The 23,588-nt window shown below is 44.1% G+C and overlaps 2 protein-coding genes and 1 pseudogene across 2 annotated transcripts in view; 1 reads left to right on the top strand and 2 right to left on the bottom strand.

Annotated features, from left to right (window-relative positions):
• The window catches only part of LOC147023224 (dnaJ homolog subfamily A member 2-like), a 63,011-nt gene extending 44,548 nt beyond the window's left edge, over window positions 1–18,463 (top strand). Inside the window, exons 6-7 of the mRNA XM_085888411.1 lie at window positions 27–154; window positions 16,699–18,463. Coding sequence (XP_085744537.1) covers window positions 27–154; window positions 16,699–16,899 — 329 coding nt within the window. The 3' untranslated portion in view covers window positions 16,900–18,463. The remainder of the gene's footprint in view (window positions 1–26; window positions 155–16,698) is intronic.
• On the bottom strand, window positions 8,394–12,491 carry LOC147023226 (uncharacterized; annotated as a pseudogene).
• LOC147023225 (uncharacterized) lies at window positions 12,528–13,913 on the bottom strand. Its single transcript, XM_085888412.1, has one exon. It carries the CDS (start codon window positions 13,563–13,565, stop codon window positions 12,960–12,962), a length of 606 nt encoding a protein of 201 aa, XP_085744538.1. The 5' UTR covers window positions 13,566–13,913; the 3' UTR covers window positions 12,528–12,959.
• Window positions 18,464–23,588: the final 5,125 nt, after the last annotated feature.

The raw sequence follows: 23,588 nt of genomic DNA, 5'->3' as shown, positions 1-23,588 counted from the left end.
AGTGGCAACATGTGGTGTCTTTATAGGGAGTATTCACATGGTTTGGGGTGAAGGAATGCCTTGTCAACACAGCCCTGCTGAGAGGGGAAACCTCTACATTCAGTTTCGCGTTAAGTTTCCCAATAAAAACTGGTTATCACCCGAAGATCTCAAGGTATGTAGCTCCATTCTGGGAGATCCGATTGTTCATGTGGTTGGTGGTGCATTCTCAACGATTATTCACGTGCATGATAAAGTACACGAATGCTTACAGTTTTAATTGTTCTGCATGTTCAGTTCAAATTAGTTGGTTATTTTTTTTGGTTTTTTGGAGAAGAGGATAAAGGTTTTTTGTTTTGTTTGTTTGCTTTTTTTTAAAGCTCTGCAACATAAACAAGAAAATGAGCAATCAAAGATTGCAGACCCTCGCCAGGACGTGTTTTGTGTGGTGTATTTTGTGTACTGGTGTGTTCACACAGGCATGATGGGCTGAAGTGTGTGTGTGTGTGTGTGTGTGTGTGTGTGTGTGTGTGTGTGTGTGTGTGTGTGTGTGTGTGTGTGTGTAGCGCATACCTCCACCATGCAATGCCTGATCCACGAGAACATATCTGGCCTAATACATTTTTGAAATGTACTATATATTGTTGCGGGCCAGGCGAGAGCGGCCACTAAGTGGAGGAAATTACGTCGCCTCCCACCGGACTCCCAGAATTGTAGGCCGTTGCTCCGGATAACTTCGTGAGGCGGCGGGTCGCAGAACCGACCGTGGTCGCCAATATTTCAACCGCGTAGCGTAGGGTCTTTTGTTGAGAACCAATTTACCTAAATAACTATGCGATTTTGACTCCCGGGGAAACCATGCCATCGGCACGTCTTGCTCGAACTGAGTCACTCTACCGGCTGCGGTAGAGTTCCAAAGACCGACTACCGACTGGTTCGGGTGCAGTCGAGTGGAAACTGTCAAAGCCGTGCCGGCGAGGATGAACAGATTATCGGGTATAAAAACCCGCCGAAACTCAGATCCGAACCATGCTGGACCAATGCAAGAAAGGACGGAAACGAACTGGGAACATTTCTACAATTGTTTATTTAAAATAAAAAGACACAGGGAAGACTTATCGCGGAATATACAAGGAATATTTACAATGGTGGGATAACACTTATGCAGTTCTACTTAAAAGACGGGCCCTACACACTCAGACACACACATATATTTTATTGAAGACACCCGCAGCCAGAGAAGGAGAGACGAGCTGGGGGGTCGCAGTTCGGCGGGGTACCTGCACGCTGGAGGTTGGGGGTGCTCCACGGTGCGGCACCTGCCAATGGTGGTGCGGCTCGGCCCACAGTCACACGCGCAGGGCTCGTGTCCGTGGAGGAACCCGTGTGGAGCTGTCGGAGTCCCAGGGCGGAGATCAGTATCGCGGACGGGACCCACGAAGGCTCCATGAACGCCAGCAAAAGAACTAGCGAACTACACGAACCACCAACAACATGACACGACGCACCCAACCAACATGCTCCTTTCTTCTCCAATCCCCTCAGATGTGCTTCTCTCTTCTCCATTCTCCTCAGACGTGCTCCTCTCTTCTCCAATCTCCTCAGATGCACTCCTCTCTTAAGAACCAACAAAAGGCAACAACAGAGCCTCTGTCCGGGTCAGGGCTCTGTGAAGCACACATCACTGTCCACCTTGATTGGACAGGGTTCCCACGGGCCCACCCTTTCTGGGCGGGTTTCGGCCATACCCGGAGAAAGCCGCCCTCCCCTCCAGGTGGAGGAAGGTGGACGTGGTGCAACTGCATCGACCATCGTTGGAATCCCGCCTCAGGCAATGGTGCACTGTGGCCCGCGATCCGATGGTTGCAAGCGTGATGGTACCGTTGGATGTTTCGTTGGAGGATTTGTGGTTTGTTAGATGTAATAACCTCGCTAAAAGAACCTCGCAACGCACACCTTTGATTCTCCCACGAGACAAAAGGCGGGGTTCTATCTCACATATACTTAATGGCATAACTAACTTTTGGGACCTGTATGTTGAATGCATATGGTTTTCAGATCCATGACAATATATCGCTTTTGGCCCTATCTTTCAATGGTGAAGAATCACTTTAAAAATTCAATAATTCTCGTATTCGGATTCAGATCTTCGCCAAAATCGAATCAATTCGTCGTGATCACACACCCAACGTGTTCACCAAGTTTTATCCGAATCCGTACACAACTGTTTGAGATATCGTGCCACATATTGGTTAAGCCCGATCTCTCAATGGTGAAGAATCGCTTTAAAAATTATCAGATCCGCATTCGGATCTTCACCAAAATTGAATCAATACTTCCTTGTCACACACCCAATGTGTCACACACCTCTCCTCTCTCTCCTCTCTCTCTCTCTCTCCTCTCTCTCTCTCCTCTTTCCCTCTCTCCTCTCTCTCTCTCCTCTCTCTCTCTCTCTCTCCTCTCTCTCTCTCCTCTCTCTCTCCTCTCTCCTCTCCACTCGTTAGACACAAAGTCCGACCAGGATTCTCCGACGAGACCTGGTACCAAAAGAATTGTCTCAGTCTCAGATCTCTGGTCAGAATCCAAGTCTCTCATCCGTAGAGCAAGACTTGGAAGCACCAAGGACCGGAATACTTGGACATTCGCCCTCCTGCACAGGTACCGCCAGTGCCATACCTTATGATCCAGTGAATCCATGACTCCCCAGGCCCAACCCAGATGTTTATTGACCTCTGGCTCACAGCCAGCAGAGACATAAATATCAATGCGAAGACAAATGAATCTCTCCATGACCTCAACATCCTCACCACAAACAGGTACAGACAAGATGGCAGCATCCAAGATGTCATTGAAAGCCTCGATCTTAGTTTTGACCCAGGAAACTCGTAATACCAGCGGCTCTGACTCCTCATTCAGAATCTCCAGGGCCCTCAATAGGATATCCAGAGTCTCCACAAAGATGACTGCATCATCTGCAAAATCAAGGTCAGAGATCTTGACATTCCCAAACGATGCACCGCAGCTTGATCTCTCCGACATCCTCCCCAGAATCCACTCCATACAAGCGCTGAAAAGTGTGGGGGCCAATACACACCCCTGACGAACTCCAGTAACTGGAAATAAGTCGGAGATGGAATCACCACATCTCAAAGCACTCTCAGTACAGAGTATACTTCAGACATCAAATTGACCAGTCTTGTTGGCACCACACGAAGACAAAGAATCCTCCCGAGGGCATCCCGATTCACTGAATTTAACGCTTTGCAGATATCAGCATAGGCTGCAAGCAGCCCCTGCCGAAACTCTCTCCTGCGTTCAGTGAGGAACCAAAGGGCAAGGATACGGTCAATCATTGACCTCTTTGATGTATAGCCTGACTGCTCTGGGCACTGGTGCTCAAGCAGATGGTGGCAAATCCCATCAAGAATTATCCGAGCAAAGAGAGCAGCGTCACCCCTTGGTAGTTGTTGCAGTCTTGGCGATCACCCTTCCCTTTCCAGAGAGGGACAAGGCTCCTCTTCCAGTCAGTTGGGATTATACCTGTGTTCCAAACAGAGCACAGAACTGCAAGCAACGACATGAGTACTGCATTTCCACCAGCCTTAAGAAGTTCAGCAAGATGCCACAGATCCCAGAAGCTTTACCCCATTTCAACCGGTTCACCACAGCCTGTTTCCACAAACGAAGGTGATCACATTTGATTGGAGAGTCAGCAATAGGGATAGTAACACCCCTAACATCCAACTCAACAGCTGGTGGATCAGCCTGGTACAGCTGCTCAAAGTAACAGGCCCAGCGGGCCTTCACTTCAGACTCCTCTGACGAGAGCCCATCACCCTCTGCTCTGACTGCAGTACACTGAGGAACTGGCTTTGAGAAACGCAATGTACGAATTCCCCTGTAAGTACGGCGAGAATCACTTGACCACGGGTGATGGTCTACCCCCCTCACAGATTCCTCGCACATAGGGCTCCTTGTCCACCCTTAGTGCACATACGGTTTTACGCTCAACTCCCTGAACAGCTCAGCTCTGCCAATAAGCCTGGCCCTGAGACTGGTTAATGGTATCCAGTGTCCCTTGAGAGACAAAATTCTTCTTCGCCCGTTGGTGAGTTCCAAGACATCCACCAGCAACATCAAGGATGGTGGCCTTGAAGGCACTCCACAACTCTTCAGGATGCTCTAAAGCACCCAGACCCCCCAAATCTCCACACAGCCTGTTTGCAAACTCCTCAGCTACCCACTCATTATTGGGCTTACCAACATCCAGCCTTGGCTGGGATGGTACCATTATCCCGGATTTACAGTGCAACTTCAGAGTTGCTAGCACGAGCCTGTGGTCAGTATTGAGGAACTGAGCACTCCGCAAGACCCTGCAGTTCTGGATCATCCTCCATTGACCATCAACGAGCACATGGTTAATCTCCTTTTCCACCCCACCAGCGTTGGAATACCAAGTCAAGTGATGAGCCTGTGGGCACAAACTATGAGCCAGCCACCCTAAGTCCATGACTTCTTGCAAAGGCAAGGAACTTAGTGATATTTTGGTTCACAGTTCCTGACCCATGGGGACCAACATGTGTCTCATAACCATCCATATCAGTTCTAGTCGATGGATTGAAATCCCCCAAGACTAGAAGAGTATCTCGCCTGGGGGAATCAACCACAGACTCAAGTGTGGCATAGAATGTGTCCTTCACGGTGAGATCACTTTCCTCAGTTGGAGCATATACAGAGACCAGAGTAATGACACGCAAGGAGTGACAAATTCATAGTCTCATACGCTCGTTGACCGGTGTTATTTTCAATTATCATTAGTCAGCTTATTGGACACAGCTACAGCAACTCCTTGGGCATGGTAACAATCACAGCAACCAGACCTTTTGTAGGTGTAACCACCTGCCATGATCTCGCCATTATCTGGTCTCCAAACCTCAGAGAGTGCTGCAATACCGATGTTCAATCACTTGAGCTCAGATGCTAACAGAGACGGGTGATCATCTTCTCTTCGGGTAGGACATTCCAGGCACCCACCCAAAGGGACCGCCTCAGGTTAACCCAAAGAGACCGTCGTCTGGTGGATGACACCTCAGCACCACCCCGACATCCATTACCGCAATCTGACCCAGGAAGATTACCCCATGGTTTTCCTCCTGTCATCAAAGAGTGGGGGTCCTAAAGGCTTTGCCCCAATCCCAGCATCCGGTGAGCAGCCTTGCGGAGGACAGCTGCATCGGAGATACTCCCAATGAGTGGGTTTTCAATTTTCTTTGCATTTTTCTTGTGTTTTGCGGAGTGAAGGATTTTACGGTGGCCAGAAGGAAATCCTGCCATCAACCTACTGAAAAAGTAACCCATCCGCAGAGAGTTGGGCACGAGATATGGTTGGCCGTTGGCTCACAAGGTGCTCCTCCCCCCTTTGACCAACTCATCTCCGCCCTTTGACCATAACCTACTCATAAACCTCGTTTTGTCATAACTCGTCCACAACTTTTTGATATATATAATGATGTATAGTTTTTGGCCCTATCAGTTTTAGAAATTAGGCTTGTGTTGACCTTTTGACCTGAATTAATTAACCTGATATGCATATCCTGTTCAAATTTAAAGTCAATCGTATGCAAATTGAGGATTTTAGAAAATGATCCTAAGTTGTTGGCCTTTGGCCTATGTTGACCTTTTGACCTATGTTAACTTCAAAAATAATAGGTGGTTGAATTCATTGACCTGATGTGCAAATCCTGTTCAAATTTCAAGTCGATTGGATGAATGGAAGCAGATGATAACAGCTAAACGTCTAAGGCATTTGTGTACTGGTGTGTTAGGGTTAGCCTTGGACATTCGCCAAGGTCAATTGGAATCAATTTTTTTGGTTGAGAAAAATTGGCCCAAATTGACGTTTTGGCCTATGTTGACCTTTTTGGTCAACTGAATTTTATGAAACTTCAATGCATGACCATCACAGGGTCGGTGACAATAATCTGCGAAAATTTCAGAACGATCGGTTGAGCCCGTTGGGCTGGAGGCGAGCGGCCAAAGCAACAAACGAATGAAAAATCACTCGGTGACACTTTGTGAAACCTGGTGAAACCGAATGGCAATTGGTCGAGCGTATTCCTCCGCCAGGCTGAACAGTTTAAATTTTGTATCTCACTAATGGGTCTGATCTGAATCCGTACCTTATCCAAAATCGAATCGGCTTGTTCTCATCACCTAACCAACTCTTCCACCTCGTTTTGTCACAAGTAGTCCACAACTTTTAGAGATACACTACATGTCCAAAAGTATGTGGACACCTGTTCGTCCAATATCTCATTCCAAAATCGTGGGCATTAATATGGAGGTGGTTCCCCCCCCCCCCCTTTTGCTGCTCTAAGAGCCTCCACTCTTCTAGGAAGGCTTTCTATGAAATGTTGGAACATTGTTGGGGGGGATTTGCTTCCATTCAGGCACAAGAGCATTAGTGAGGTCGGACACTGATGTGGTGCGATTAGGTCTGGCTTGCAGTCGGCGTTCCAATTCATCCCAAAGGTATTCGATGGGGTTGAGGTCAAGGCTCTATGCAGGCCAGTCAAGTTCTTCCACACCGATCTCAACAAACCATTTCTGTGTTCACCTCTCTTTGTGCACGGGGGCATTGTCATGCTGAAACGGGAAAGGGCCTACCCCAAACTGTTGCACAAAGTTTGAAGCACAGAATCGTCTAGAATGTCATTGTATGCTGCAGCGTTAAGATTTACCTTCACTGGAACTAAGGGGCCTAGCCCAAACCATGAAAAACAACCCCAGATCATTATTCCTCCACCACCAAACTTTACAGTTGGCACTATGCATTCGGGCAGGTAACATTCTCCTGGCATCGGCCAAACTCAGATTTGTCCGTTGGATTGCCAGATGGTGAAGCGTGATTCATTACTCCAGAGTCCAATGGCGGTGAAAGCCACATGTTGAGTACGAGAGGGGAGGAAACCAGTCATTCAAGACTGGAGTTTTCCTTGGATTCCATAGGCAGACAGTTTGGCGAGCAAGGCAGGATACCGGACTGTATCAAAAGCTCAAGATATAACCAGAGAGACTGCCCTTATCTCATGTCGAATATTGAGGGCCTTCACACCATTGTTGAGAGAGTATGAGCAACATGTCCAAAGTTGATTGACCAGGTCTGAATCCAAATTCATGATCTGAGATGAGGCTGTTTGAGAAAAGGAATGATTTTATGTCAACTGTGATGATGGAGTCCATGACCTTGCTGATGATTGGAAATACAGTAAGCTAATTGGGCTATTGTTCAAGGGATCCGTTTTTGCATCTTTTTTTATGTAATGCTGTGATGTTGCCTGATTTCTAATTTCCCAGGTGGATCTAGGAGACCAGTCCTGAAGTGTAAATATATACTGAAATGCAAAAGAAACTTACCACTTGTTTGAAATGTAATAAAATTGTAACAGTTCAAAATAAAACAAACCAACAATTGCTAACTGAAACATTGGCATTTTATTGATGACATGTCAAGTTTTTTTACCAAGATATACCATCTCATCAGTTTGTTCCACAGTACAGAACAGCACAGGGTGCAATGTCAGTCCCCTTTCAATAGCATGTGTGGCCACCATTGTATTGGATACAGGCAGTGCATCGTCGGCGCATACTGCCTACCAGTCTTTGGATGGATTGCTGCTGGATTCTGTCCCACTCAGTCCTCAATGTCTGAAGCAGCTCTGCCCGACTCTTGGCCTCCCTGAACGAGGTCTGTCATCTGCAGAGTTGTGGAGGATGTCTCTGTCCACCAGGGCCGATATCGTCTGGTGTGAACAGCCAAGGCGACGTGCCACCTCACGGTAGCTCAGTCCACCTTGCAGCATGCCAAGGCATGCTGCCGTTGATCCCTCGACAATCGTGGCATGTTGATTGAAATGCCCATTTTGCACTGGCCTTTTTAAAGCCAATATCAAGACATCACGTGCAGCTCATTAAAATCATCCTGTACCCCTTGGCTAATCACTGACAGTCAAAACGACTGTTCAACAGCTGTGCTATGAAGTGACAACTGAAGGTTCAAGTGACCATCCGTGACCTTTTTGTCTGACAGTGACGACACTATTGTCCACAAATAAGTTCATACATTTACTAAACGCAGTGTTATTGTTGATATTTAAAGGTTTAAAAGGTGGTAAGTTTCTTTTGCGTTTCAGTGTGTGTGTATATATGTATATATATATATATATATATATATATATATATATATATATATATATATATATATATATATTTATATATATATATGTATATATATATATATGTATATATATATGTATATATGTATATATATATATATATATATATATATATATATATATATATATATATATATATATATATATATATATATATATATATAATAAAATAACACCACGAATATGCAAAGTGCGAATGTAGAAGCAGGTCACACTTTATGACCCGCGGATATGCGTGGTCCGCGAATCCACGAATAGCGGGGTCCAACAGTATATACCACTTTATTCTGGAAGGTTCCTGTTGTCTTAGAATAATAACAATGATACTGTTGGAACCGCTGCGCTAATATCTAAGTCCTGCTAAAAGGCATATTTATGATTTAACACACGACGTTTTATAACTGAAAAAGTTTTGTTCCAAGTAGAATGATTATTAGCTTTCCAACGGTACCGTTTTTATGACTCTACAACAGCAGGACATCTTTTTTTCATTTTGTTCCTCAATTCTTACACACACACACACACACACACACACACACACACACACACACACACACACACACACACACACACACACACACACACACACACACACACACACACACACACACACACACACACACACACACACACACACACACACACACACACACACATCATTCAGGCCTGTGATTGTTTGATGTTGCATCACATTGATTTGCATAATCAGAATGAGATCCAGTTTCATTTTTCTGCAAGGTTTACCTTTATGTTTACATCAATCCTCAGAACATATTGATTAGAAAAAAAATGTTTGTTTTTGTTGGGGGTTTTTTTGTCTAATATTCTCTGTGTTTTACTTCATTTTGGCTTATGTCTGTTGAAATAACATTTTTCTTATTATCACGCATCACTTGTGACTTAAATATGTAACAAAGCTATTTGCATTGCTGAAATTAATATAATATGAATTTAAAAGTGTTAATTTTTTTAAAAAAAAATAGAGCTTTCAAGGCTCATGGAAGAACAGAACAATGGAGAAAAGATCAACTGAGAGTAGGGCAACAAGGAAACAGCTGGAGAGGACACACACAGAAGCATCACAGTGTGGCCGAGTATAGTTGCAGGGGAAAAGTGAACCATCTCAGCAGGTTCAGGATAGAGCTGTTAGAAATGTTGAGAGATCATGAGGAATGGCAGTTTGTCAAGTCGTGAAATCATGGATTTGGAACCTTGGTCTTTCCACAAAGACACACTTGAAGTAGTCAGCCAGAGAGGAGCAGTGAGTTTAGTGGGAAGAGCACACTGCAACAAACAGGGAAGGCTTTCACAGGCAAGAGAGGGGGATGAAGAAATGAAGTTGAGCGATAAGATAACATGCACATCAACGTTAAGGTTTCTGGTAGAGTGATGGCAAACTGTTGAATTGGGCAGAGACATGAGAGGGTGGTTAAAGAGAAACGAGAAGAGACCATAAAGTTGCCAAATACATGCACGGCTTTGGACTCCACGACCTCAAGGGAGAGCACGACACAGGAAGCAGCTGATAGCTGGTAGCCAAATTCCATGGTACTTTGGATGAAGGTCTTTATACCGTTATAAGCTGAGGCATGCAGAGAATTCTTTGGTGTCAGCTGGCTTTTGAGGACAGCTTGGACATGATTTACCCAAGATAGGTTATAGCTGATTATATGATGCCTAAGAGCTCCAGAGAATGTACCTCTCCCAGCAGCTGACCACAGATACAAATTGGGAGATTATCCAGTAGCCATTCTTTATGGAGGGATGGAATGAGTGTGCAACTTTATTGCGTTAAAAGATGTATGTTTTAGATATACGGCCATTTTCTTATTTTGCTTTTTATCAGCAGGGAGGAATGCTCATTGACCAGTCATTGAGAGGGCAGTTAAGACACCCTTGTGTTGAAATGATAAAACATTGTTAATTTTCCATGATGTAGACTGGTGGCCCTCTGAGAACCATCTGTAACAGAGCAGAGAAACAGCCAAAGAGGAGCAGTGTCCATCATGACAGTCCTTCAAGAGCGAAGGAACTGATGAGGCACGTGTTCTCGTGATGCACTTGACAAACTGCCACAAAAGTTTTTGCAGATGGTGAGAGACTTGGTAGGTCTAATGTTGAACTCTTACATGTCTGACAACCAAAAGGCTTTGAGAGCTTTATAAAGAGACTTAGATTTCCACCAATAAAGCTTCCTTTATGAGGAATATAATGGCAAGCTGCTTCTGAGCAGTTTCCTCACCACATGAATCCTTGCCTATGAGAGTATGCTGGGCAGGATATCTGGAGGTGTGAAGTAGGGGATTGTTGAGAAACGAGTCCTCAGAATTGCCTATGTCCATTTATGAAGGGATGGTACATCATTTCATGGAAGAGACAGACTCCAGGCTAGACCGATCTGTCCTATGAAAGTGCCAGATGCGATGGTGCCTGGTTCCCTGAAGACCGTCAGAGGGACAGACACTTTCAAGACAACATTGTCTGAGAAGCCAAGGGGTACTGATGTAAAGCAGGAAAGATTGGAGTTGGGGTGGTTGGGGCGGGGGGGTTAGCGTGCATCAGACGCCCAACTGATGCTGTTTGTCAAGTCGTGAATATATTTTCGAAAATATTAGAACTCGAAATTGGCGGTATTATTTTTTTCGTTCCATTTGCAGAATAAATGTTTTTTGTAAAATTTCACGAAATTCCGAAATCATCTACTGGGTCCACATCGGCCTGGAATTTTGTTCTAAATCGACTTCCGAGACAAAATGAGAAACTCTCACTCGGTCCCACGAAAAACCCTATCGATTCATATCCATCAACACCAAGTCCTCAAAGACATAAAACAAAAAGAAACTACTTATTGGACAAACCAAGTGAGTTTAATTCACATGGTCAGGCCAAACAGATGCCTACAGTTATCAATTAACAAGTCAGCATTCAGACGTGGCAACTTTGTTCAGTTTATGATTTCGACTTTCGCTTCCTAATATTTGGGAGCCATTCTCTGTCTTGTTCCACGACTTGCAGGACACTGATATTTCTCTTCCATTCTGGCAGATTGCAGGAAGTCCGTGCTCAGTCTCACTGCCATTTCAGCAGCATCGTTTGTCACCTTGAGTGATCTCGCTTTACATTTAGATGTCATGAATGAGGTGAGATCATCCCACTTATCCACGTCCTCCAACAGAAAATCACTGTCAAGATCGAGTAATCTGAACATGAACCACGAGTCCTCGGTTACAAGGTCACCAAGTTTTCCTTGGATTTTTATATCGGCTGGAAAGGTAGGTTTTCAAAATCCAGTGCCAAAACGCTTCTTGGGCAAGTTCTGCATCAGATCGTCCTCTGGTTTCAATTCAATGAGCTTGTCAGCAAGCCTGCGTCGTTCACTGTCAGGGACAAGTTCGCTGAATATGGCCAATGGCACCATTTCTACGGTGAGATACCATGAATGTCGTTTGAAGGCTTCTCTCGCGCTGTCTGAGATTGGCTCACTGATTTTAGCGTACCATAGTATGTCCTTGTAAAGGGTCAGATCATTCCATGGCGAGTCTGTAGCGTGAGAACAGGTCACCCACCACTTGAAATACATCAGCGCCACGAACGTTACGAATTCTTGTATCTTGGGGACCTGCTTCCGTGTCATAACAGTACCAAGCGGTAATGTCTCCATTTGCTGTGCCAGTAATGCCATTTTCAACGAATAGATGACTTTTGCCATCCATCTTGCCTTGTGAATCGCTCCTGGCCGACGGAAATAGAAATCGCCTTCATTCTGGCTGACGGAAATTGAAATCGCCTTCATTCTGGCCCAGATACGCGTGTACACGCTTGGCGAACTCTTCGTAGTCCTCCCTCTGATACTCTATACTGGAGGCTGCGATGATCAGAGTTTCAGCTCTCCAGTCCTGGATGAGGACTTGCGCTTCATCATCATAGGAATCCCTATCGAACTTACACAATAACACATCATTAGTGTGTGGTACAGAGTCAAAACTTGTGCGAAATCTCTGAAATACAGATACATCAGGGGATTTGGATGACTCAATGTTGAGATCAGAAAAAACGTGTCCGATTATGAGCTCGCCTACATGATGTCGACAGGCGGACCACGACAGTGCTCTTCCTAGCTCGTTCTGGATGGTGATGCATGCAGCATTAACATGACCAGTGTTACTTGATGTGGCGTCAAACACCATATTCACAATATTTTCAGTGCAGTTCCAGGAACTCACCAATTCCATAGTATGCTCACTGAGAATCTCTCACCGTTGGATAATGGGGAGTGCCCAGTAATTTCACATCTGTGGAATGTTAAATGGAACCAACAAGAACTGCCATTCGTTCCTCAGTCACATATTGATTTGTCAGTGACTTCATTTTCTTTGAGTCCCAGTGAAGCGATGCTACCTTGGGTGGCATCCACAACTCCTTCACCGATTTAGCAATCTTCCCTCCAATTGATCTTCTGGCTCTATCTGCACTAGAATACGACATACAAACTTTGGACGAGTCCCCTCCACATTCCTCAATCACAGCTGCTGTGAAAGATGCTTGCTATGTCAGTCATGTTCATTCGCATAGCTAATGATACCAAACGCGAAGATTTTAGAATGTCGTGTGGAATGAATGCCGATGTCCCAAGGCGGGATGTTCTAGGGTGGCTCCGTTTGGGCGTGACTGAATCAGATGTGGTGGGCTTAGTGCTATTGTCTTCTGCTCCCTCACTAGCACTATCCTCTAGCAGTTGAGCTTAACTCATAAGTGAAAATCCTCCATTTCCACATCGGAACGGCATTTTCTATTGGCTTCTTTCTGCTTCCGCTCTTCACTTCTTTGGATCTGATGAGCCAACTTCTTGTCTTGACAACCAAATGAAGTCACACGATCTGTTTTCATCGAGTTTAGGAATTCTATGTCTTCAGTGTTTTTCATCAATGTTTCAGCATTAGGTGTCCACAACGGAAATGTTTGCTGGACGCTCGACCGATTCCCTTCTAATTTTGCGATGATTGCTGGTGACGATCTTCTTTCAATCGGAGTTTTTCGCAGTTTGGCGTTTCGATCCAATAATGCAATTTTTTTCTCACATACTCGTTTTGAGGATGTCATCTGTATGTTCGCTTTGTGGTAAAATGGCACGATCTTTTCCAGGACGATTTTCGTGATATCACGTTTTGTGAAATTTTTGGCTAGTCTCTGCATCTGATGGTATTTGAAACACCTCAACACTTGCTCATTTGTGGGCAACGTCAAACCTGTGATCTCGGCATCCTCGATCGTTATTTTGGCTCCCAAACTGGCTTTGGTGACGTTTCCTGGCTTACCTCCGTCCTTACACACATCTTGTGCTTGGTTTTCCATCACTTATACAACAAGAAATACGAGAAAATGAAACGCAGCCTGTAAAATAGCTCCGACAAACAGATGACAGGAACCTGGATTTCCCAGAAGTGCTAGTTTCGTTTTCAGAGAATGGTTTGTGGTGTGAAACGAAGTAAAAAAAAAAACTTTAAACTGAGTATTTTGGGGTCATAAGATGTAAGTTGGAAGCAATGTGGGATGGTTCAACGTCAAAATCAACTTTATCGTGGACCCGGTAGATGACCTCGTAGAGTTCTGATATTTTTATGTGTTCTTTGTTTCATCGATAGGAAAATAGAAAACACCCCGCCGATGCAGAATTTTGACATCGGGGTGTCTGATGCGCGTTTTTTGGGGGGGGGGGGCAGCAGTGGTTGGATATGAGGAAGTCGAGCAGAATGAAGGAGCCATTATGGGAAATATGGGTTGCAAGTTCAATTAGATGAAATAAGGCCAGAATTGTCAAAAAAGTACTTTGCTGCAACACTGTATAAATTGGTTTGACTGAAATGGTGGCAGTTTAAGGTGTCACATATTATGAACAGAGAGCTCATGGTGTTGGAGGAAAGTGGGGACCTGAAATTAGCTGAGTGTGTCGTGCACAAAGTCATCGTACTTGGAAATGTTGGAGCCAACACACAAATAATACACAGCTGTGGAGAGGGACATGGATCCAGAGATATTCCATCGGGATGAGATAGTCAGAAGTATGGGGATGGGAGCTCCTAACTGTGGATTTAAATGCAACATTCAAATTTGAATGCAATTCAACAACCAGCACCAGTAAGGGAGATGGGTGAGTCTAGGATATCCTGTGAAAGGCAGGTTTCTATTGGACAGATGATATTGGAGATGAGGCAGCCATTTAAAGGGAGAGATCCATGAGGTTGATGCATCGATTTTTTTTAATGATATACCAGAGAGATGAGGGGAGAGGTTGGATGGTGCTTCGCTGAGTGAACAAGAGATGTGGGTCAAAAGATGAGAAGGGCACAGGCAGAGGTGAAAGCTCAAGAGGAAGGTGCAGGTCAAAGAAGTTTAGAGAGAAGGGGTGGGCTCTTGCATCTACATTCATATCAAATTAAATGGAATACCAAGAAAGAATCTGAAGAAGTAAAGAGCAAGGATGGTGTCATCAGGAGGAATCTGGATAGGATTCGGGTTTCATCTGCGACTCCACAACCCTCAAACCCATGCAGGCGCAGCCAAGTGAGCCTTATAGAAAACTTTCTGCAAAAATTAAATTCTCCTTGGAGAGATAGATAATGAAAGAAAGAAATAGAGTGAAAGGGATGAAAGAGAAGAAAAAGCAAGAATTAGAATGAATAGAGAATTGTTTAAAAAAAAAAAAAAAATATATATATATATATATATATATATATATATATATATATATATATATATATATATATATATATATATATATATATATATATATATATATATATTAGAAAGAAATGTGAATGGAACAAAGATGTCGGCAAGAAGCTGGACAGATAGATGTCAGCAGTTACTCCCAGGCTTAATCAAATGGAAGACCAAGAAGGAACCCGAAGAAGTAAAGAGTAAAGATTGAGTCATCAGGAGGAACCTTCTATTTTTATTTCTGAATTGACGCAATTCATCACGGCTGGGGTGAAGAGGAAGTTTGCACTGTATCTGCATGATGGATTGCTGTGAGCCATTTTATTATATACTGCTACTGGAGGAAGGGAGGGAGGAAAACCAGAGTGTACAGGTATATGTGGTTGTACAGCATCTCCACCCCCTCCTGCCCCCCCCCACCCCTCCCCCTTTATCTCACCAGTTTTAGAAGAAAATGCCCAACAGTTATTTTTCGAATATGACCATCCACATACAGTGCAGTACTTTTCCTTTCCGTGCATTTCAAATGCTGCTACATTAAGGCAGTGCAGTGTTGTATGTTGGATTCATTGACATTCATAGAAAATGAGTGCAGAGCTGTGACATTTGGCTTGCTGTGGTGGGCGGATGGGAACATTTTGCCACTGGAGATTGGGCAGGGGGAGATTACGGTGGATCAGAATGGTGTGCTGCATGTGAGATAGATCAGAGCAGCAAACCAGTGGGGGAGGGGGGGTGGATGATTTTTAGCTCACGTGCTCTTTAGTCCGGTGAGCTTATACGATCAGGCAGTGTCCGTAGGCGAGTCAGTCAGTCTGTAAACACTTCAGTCATATCGCTTGGTCCAAACACAGGATTCTGATGAAACTTGGCCACGAGATTCATATCTGATGCCTAACGAGGGTGTATTAACAAAAAATCGAAATCTGCACTCATTAAGGGGCTTATGGGTGGGGTGGGGGAGTTTGACCCCTAAAATAGGTATTTGCTGTCTTCTCTGAAACTACACACACAATTTTGATGAAATTTGACCCCAACCTTCATCACCCTTGATGTTCCAAAGATTGCTCACGGCATAAATATAAAAATCAGGGTCTGAGGGGGTTTGCGGGGGGTTTGATTGACTGTTGCTTCTGATCCAGGTGAGCGTCAGGACGTGCAGAACTACTTTTTAAGACACTATAGTTTTCATGATGTGGATAAAACATGGTTGTGAGGTCCAAGGGGAATTCTCTTGTCCAAGCTTTCTTGAATTGTTGAAAATGAAGTTTGCCTGCATTGTCCTGTTTGGCACCAAAATCTGAGCACATGGTTATGATACCGTGACTCCAGGTTCAAATACCATGTGCAGTGTTGTTTTATCCATCATCTACCAAGAAAGTGTTCTTGACAATTTTCATGTGTAAAAGTCAGAAAATAGAGTTTGTTCATGTCGGCACATTTTTTACATGAAATGTGGACCTAAAATCATTATCAGTCATCGTGTTAACGAGGATGTCAGAATAATGAAAGAGATTTGACAAAACTGCCCTACACCCCACACCTACACATGGCAAACTCTGCATCTGCAACCACATACTGACATAACAGTAAGTGCTGGTATAGTGAATAATTGACTCGTTTAGATCTTGGACATAGTGTGAACCTCATGATGGTTGCCGGACAGGTGATCAGTTTTCCAAAGAAAACAAAAACTAACTCGCGAGCTATTGAATTTAATTTATTTCTCCTCCACCGTAACCTTTTAAAACTGTCTTTCTGTCCCCAGATACTCGAGGGCCTTCTTCCTCCAAGGCCACACATCACTCTGCCAGACATGAGCGAAGAGGGTGTGGAGGAGGTTGAGTTGAAAGACCTGAGTGCCGAAGGTTGTTCCATGCAAGGCCGCAGACGTGAAGCCTACCACGGGGACAGCTCCGATGATGAAGAGCGGGCTTCTCGTCACGGTGTGGGATGCAACGCGCAATAACACAGCTCCGAAGTGACCTTTGTAATTCACCCATCCTCGTTGGAGCTTGCCTTGCTGCGGGAGCCTTGCCCCAACTGCAAAATCTTACCCGTGGCTTTTGTCAGATTTTAAACTGCAATTCGAACTCTAGCAGGCGTAAGACCTGTGGCGTGTACCAGCTTAAACTACAGCGATTTGGCCGTTTTGAGACAACAGGTGTTTAATGTCTTTTCCTCGTTATTTTTTTGTTGTTATTTTATTTTATTTTATTTTATTGGAAATGCTTGCAATGAGATGACATGTCGAGTTCCACATCAGCTGCAGAGGACATGGTTGAAATGTTTTAACATGAAGTGACTGCTGACTTGCCTCTACACTAGCCTCAATCCATGCTGCGAATTATCTCCTGACAGAGTGTCGTGCTCTGTTTGAAGCACTTTACGCTTTATCAATTCAGTGGCACAGAGGAAGTGCTTGCAAATGCATCAAATTTAATTATCACATTCTTAATTTAAAATCGCTCCCTCTCTCCTCTCTCCTCTCTTCTCTCTCTCTCTCTCTCTCTTCTCCACTGGTGTCGTGCTGTTTTGCACGGAAGTAAGAAACACTACATCGATTGCAGGTGCACGGCAGTAGTAGACGATTGTACACATCAGCGGTGGAATATTTTCTCGTTTTGGGCGACAAAACTTTTATACCATTTGCTAGTTCTTGTGGATATGCGATTTTGAGAATATGATTTTAATGAGTCAAATGTTTGATTTTTTTTTTGAAGATTTTATCCATCTATGAGCCTCTTATATATATATATATATTTTATTTTTGGAAACCATGCAAGATTTTCAGCATTTGAAACTTCAAAGAATTCAAACTCGAAGCTGAAAGTTCCACTCACGCAAATGGTTTCGGATTTTTCTGTTTGGATTTTGCTTTGCACCGGGGGGGGGGGGGGTGGAGATTTTTATAGCTTGAACAGAGTGGGTATACATTGAGAAAAATATAATGGAGAGGAGGAAAGGAGTTGCGAGTGTGGATATGTAACTGAGGAGGAAGGCGGTGATACTTAGATTGTCCCTGACTTAAAAAAAATATATATTTTGAGGACTCTGATTTCCAGGACCCCCAGGGAACGTTTTGCTTCGATTGAAAGGATACATCGCCATGAAGCTAGGGGATGAACACCGACGGCATTGAAGAACCAATACCTGTAACATCATGATTTTGAGTACTTCCCACAAGTGCATTGGGTATGCAGTTTCACATCCCCCGACCCTCCCCCATTGTTGTGATTAAATAGTAACAACGATTTGTCCGTTTACATTTCCCTATTGGTGCGAAACAAATGTCCTTGTACTTGTACACCCATCCCTAACTCTAGAGATGGATGAAAATGGGAAATGACCTTTGATATGGATAAATCGATTTTTTAACTGTACGTAACTGCCTGGTTCAGTGCTGCCTTTTCAGATGCATTTGTAAGTCTTTTGTTAGATATGCCAACAATGAATTGCTCTTTCCTTCTTCATCACTTGACACTTGTTTTGGAGTGATTTAATTCAATAAAGCTTCCACTTTGAAGAGTAAAGTGAATTTTTAATTTTTTTTTTTTTGCTTTTGCAGATATCTTTGCATTTTCTGTTGAGTTTCTCATGTACCTTTTACTTTATTTTGGATACAAGCAATGTTTGGACAGGTGGTGTGTAGCTATGGTCGCAAAAGCTTGTACTTGTTTCTAAACAAGTTAGAATCCCTTTGGGCTGGTAGGAATGCACATTAGCCTCTGAGCTGTCTAACCTGGATTCGAATCTTGGCCAAGCTTCAAACCATCATCCTGCTGTCTCACAGGCTGGGTGAGGGAATGTGGGTGTGCCATCACTAAAACGGTCGTTAAAAAGATCCCACGGTTTCTGTGAAGTCTGTGAGCTAAAAATTTCAAATTCCTGCTCTAACCTGCAGAGGGTATTGAATCGGTGGTATGGCTGCACCCTCAGCCAATGATGTTAGCTGCAGCCTTGTGCTGCATTCGAAAGAATAAGAAGAAGAATCCTTAATTTATCTGGAGCAGGGTGAATCGATGTACATACCATTTTCCATAGATGGGTGTCATGTGTTCCCTGCCTCATTCAAGTTGGAAATTTTCACTTGTCCATCCCACAAGTTCAATCAAATCATAGTGGGTGTGTTACTTACTCAGCCTCATTCAAATGTCTCCCCTCTGCCCTTGATTGTTTGTTTAACTTAGACTAATAAATTGGGGAATCAAGGAAGAAGAAAACAAAACATAGGATTCCATTTTGCACTTCCTTTATGACCAAACACTGTTTTTCTCATCAAATCATTTACTACTTCAGCGGCCCCAATTATTCACACATGGTGGGCTTGGCCAGGGAAAATATTTGGCCCAAGTCTTTCATGAACTTTGTAATTTGTTCAGGCTGCCGGTAATAACTCGCCCACTCTTTGAAAAAGACTGTGGGATCTTTAACATCTACCAATGACCAGTGTTGACAGATGTGTGATCGAGCTTGACGTCCATCTGATGGACAGCACACACATTGATGCCTCGCCCTGCATACAAAACACCAGGGTGACAGTTTATAGCTTGGTCGGAATTCGAACCCAGACAACTTGGAGATGAGTGTGCATACCTTTTTAAGATGTCGTGCCAATCTTTTTCACCATTAGATGCACCTGATTTGTACATTCTTAATCTTTGTGTAGTCACCTTTTAATTTTATTCAGCCACAACAGGTAAGAGTGGTGGAAGTTAAGAAGCAGCTCAGAAAGCCAAGACAAGATTAAAGCTCCAGGGCCAGATAATATGCATCTATGAGTATTGGGGGACGTGGTAGAGCAGATAAGCCTGATGTTAACCGATTTCTTAATAGCTAATTGGAGTCAGGATAGGAACTAAAGGATTGGAGAGTATGAAATGTAACACGTTTATTTAAGAAAGGATCCAGAGAGGAATTTGAGAACTACAGACCTGTTTAATTTCAGTTGTGGGAAAGATGTTGGAGACGTTGATTAAGAAAGGATAGGGAACAATTTAAATTGTTTCTAATGAAACTAGAATGGTGCTCCATTAGAGTGCATACCTCCACCAGGCTGTATAGTTTACATTTTGTATCCCTCTCATGGGCCAGATCTGCATCTGAACCTTAACCAAAATCGAATCGGCTTGTTCCTGTCACATACCTCTCATCCACCAAGTTTTGTTATAATCCATCCACAACTTTTTGAGAGATCCTGGTCACAGACAGATAAACAAACAAGGTGTCGCACAGAACAAGATACTTGCGAAAGCCCAAAAACAAATTTGACTTTAAAAAATAATGGGTGGTTGAATCCAGTGACCTGATGTGTGAATCGTCTTCAAATTTCAACTCCATCGGATGAAAATTGAGGATTTTAGAAATCCGACCTTTTAACCTCAAAATCAAGAGCTTTCTTGCTTATGACGAACTCTACCATTTGATGAAGTTTTCTGAAGATCGGTTTAAAATTGCGACCTGTAGGTGATTGACAAACGCACACAAACAGACAGACAGAATAACGCACCAAACAATATCTTTGATTTTCTTTGATCTTTGATGAAAAATCCTTGATTTTTGCAAGTAACAAATAGTGGTGAAAACAACCTCTGTCCATCTTAGGTGGTGGAGGGAATAAAGTCAGTGTGGGTCAGTGTAGGTTTTGTCAGTCAGTGTGGGTTTACTGTCATGGGCAAGTCAGTGTGGGTTTACTGAAGGGATTAGGGAGGTCAGGCTTAACAAGTGTATTGGAGTTTCATGAAGCAGTTTCTTCTTGGGTGGATGAGGGAAGTGCAGTAGATGCAGTTTATCTAGACTCAGAAAGGTACCACGTATGAGGTTGTCAGAAAAGGTGAGGACTTGTGGAGTGTCTGGTTGGGTAACGGATTGGAAACTGGCTTAGGCTTAGTGATCGGAAGAAAAGAGTATCTGAGTGGGAGGATGTTGGGTTGGGAAGTTGTAACTAATATGGTACCTCAGATTATTTATACACCTTTCACCATCTCCACTGCAGACAAAATACCTTAAATTATTTACTTATTTACACGGTATACCCTTCACCATCATCACAACCCACATACTGCCTTGAATTATTCACTATCACCAGCAAAGGTACTCAGCATTGCCGGGCAACGCTGGGTCCCTCCTCTCGACCCTTCCCCTCCCTCCTCTCGCCCCTTCCCTTTTCATCCCCTCCCCTCCTGGACTCGCATCCCACCCCTTCCTCTCCCTCCGGACTCCCACCTCACTCCCTCCCCACCCCCTCTCTCCAGACTCCCACCCCACTCCTTCCCTACCTTCTCCCTCCAGACTCCCACCCTACCCCTTTCCCCCTCTTCCTCCTCCCACCCCTTCCTCTCCCTCCGGACTCCCACCCCACTCCTTCCCTACCCTCTACCTCCGGACTCCCGACCCTCTGCCTCCAGATTCCCACCTCACTCCCTCCCCACCCCTCTCTCCAGACTTCCACCCCACTCCTTCCCGACCCTCTCCCTCCAGAATCCCACCCCACTCCTTCCCTACCTTCTCCCTCCAAACTCCCACCCTACCCCTTTCCCCCCTCTTCCTCCTCCCACCCCTTCCTCTCCCTCTGGACTTCCACCCCACTCCTTCCCTACCCTCTGCCTCCAGATTCCCACCTCATTTCCTCCCCCCCCCACCCCTTCCCCTCCTCTGCTTCCTCCCACCCCATCCCATCCCCTTTCTCCAGACTCCCACCACATTCCTTCCCCAACCCATCCCTCTACACTCCCACCCTACCCCCACCTTTCTCCTGCCTCCCACCTCCAAGGAAAAAATAAATCTCTCAGGAATTTTCCCGGCTACCTCCCGACTAATTAATCACGTACAGGCATTTCACTCTACCAAGCTGATTTTCGTTGCCTCTAATATTTATTGACTTCACATAATATGTGAATAACATGTCCATCAGTTTGTTTATAAGCCTTGAATAAGTGAGAAGACTTGAGGGACCTGCAGTTTGATAGGCAGGCCGATTCATCAGCATCTGCCATCCTTCAGATGGATATAAAACGGGACATCCCGTCTGCCGGCATGTATACAGGATTGAACGAAATGGGGTACGTTCAAACAGCATGTACCATTTTAAAAGAGACAAGTCTGATGACGATGGTTCACGAGCGGTATTTGACGATGTAGATTGTTTCAGAAGTCGAGGATGAGACAATGTGATAATGTTTGACCAAGTTATAAAAATGATCAACATGATGTGGTACGAGTGACAGGTTATTAGCTGCAAAATGTCAAAAACCCGGTTTCGTTCAACAACTTTAAAAATTTGACCTTTGCATAAGCTTTAAAGGTCACAAAACAATGTAGTGGACATTAAAATAAGGAAACAGGATACGTGATATAGCTTATTGGAGTTAGTTTGTCGAAGAAGGTCGAAAACAAGGTTCGATTCCCACAATTTTCAAAATTTGACCTTTGTGACCTTTAAAGGTCAACGGTCAAGGATTATGACCTTTGGTGCAAAACTTCCTCTGGAACATTCTAGGAACAATATAACGTCATATAGGCAATATGACATTTCACACTCCTCAGATTATCCATACTTTGATGAAATCAGCGTAAAAACAAACTTGAAGGGGGCGCCACAGGCAAGGTGTTTGAGATAGGACAAAATGGTTTCAAAACTTTAGGTGGGGAATGACCTCAAGATTATGCATCAAAATATTGTCATCCTCACTCTCAAAGTTTGGGTGGTCATATGATTTTTTTTGTCAAAATTCGAAATTTTCTAAGTTTTTGACCTTGTGACCTTGACCTTGGGACGAAAATGAAAAATCGAGCTCCGTGGGGCTATGCAGGTGCCATTGGGCTAACCAAATACTGAAACCCCTGCCAGATTTGATAAACCCCTCGGAGAAGATGGATTTTTATGTCAAAATTCGCAATTTTCTAAGTTCGCGACCTTGTGACCTTGACCTTGGGACGAAAATGAAAAATCGGGCTCCGTGGGGCTCTGCAGGTGCCATTGGGCTAACCAAATACCGAAACCCCTGTCAGATTTGACAAACCCCCAAGGAGAAGATGCAAATTGAAATCGGCTACCCCTAAAAACACGTTTTTTGGGCGTGGCTCCGCCCATAATGGGCACACCACGCCCGTTCTCAAGAAAACACAACTCGATCATGATATAAACCTCCCACCAAAATTTTAGCAGGATCGGATCAAAACCCACGGAGCTATGCTCGGGACAGACAGACAGACATACAGATGTACAGACAGACAGACAGACAGACACACAACAATAACGAATATAGTGGTCACTTATTTTTTTCGTGAAAAATTGTTTTCGTGAACCAATACGACATGATGCAAGGAGTAGTCTTCTCACATGTCACACAGGACAAGGGTCTGGGGGTGGTAATAGATACAAGAGGTTAGCAGATAGACAGAAACTTGAGGACACACACACACACGCACACACGCACGTGCACACACACACACACACACACACTGGCACACACACATACACACACACACTGGCACACACACATACACACACACTGACACACACACACACTGACACACACACACACACACACACACTGGCACGCACACACACACAGAGACACAGGCACACAGAAACACCGACACAGACAGACACACACACACAAACACACAAACACACAAACAAACACATACACACAC

Source organism: Eptatretus burgeri, chromosome 7 (genome assembly GCF_056783735.1).
Source record: "Eptatretus burgeri isolate ZD-2024b chromosome 7, Ebu_testis_v1, whole genome shotgun sequence".
NCBI lineage: Eukaryota > Metazoa > Chordata > Myxini > Myxiniformes > Myxinidae > Eptatretus > Eptatretus burgeri.
The sequence above is the reverse complement of the archived record's forward strand: the minus strand, read 5'-3'. Positions and strand labels throughout refer to the sequence as shown.

What these genes read in the sequence shown, in the direction of transcription:
- LOC147023225 (XM_085888412.1), bottom strand. Translation starts at nt 13,565, where the DNA reads ATGGAAAACCAAGCACAAGATGTGTGTAAGGACGGAGGTAAGCCAGGA.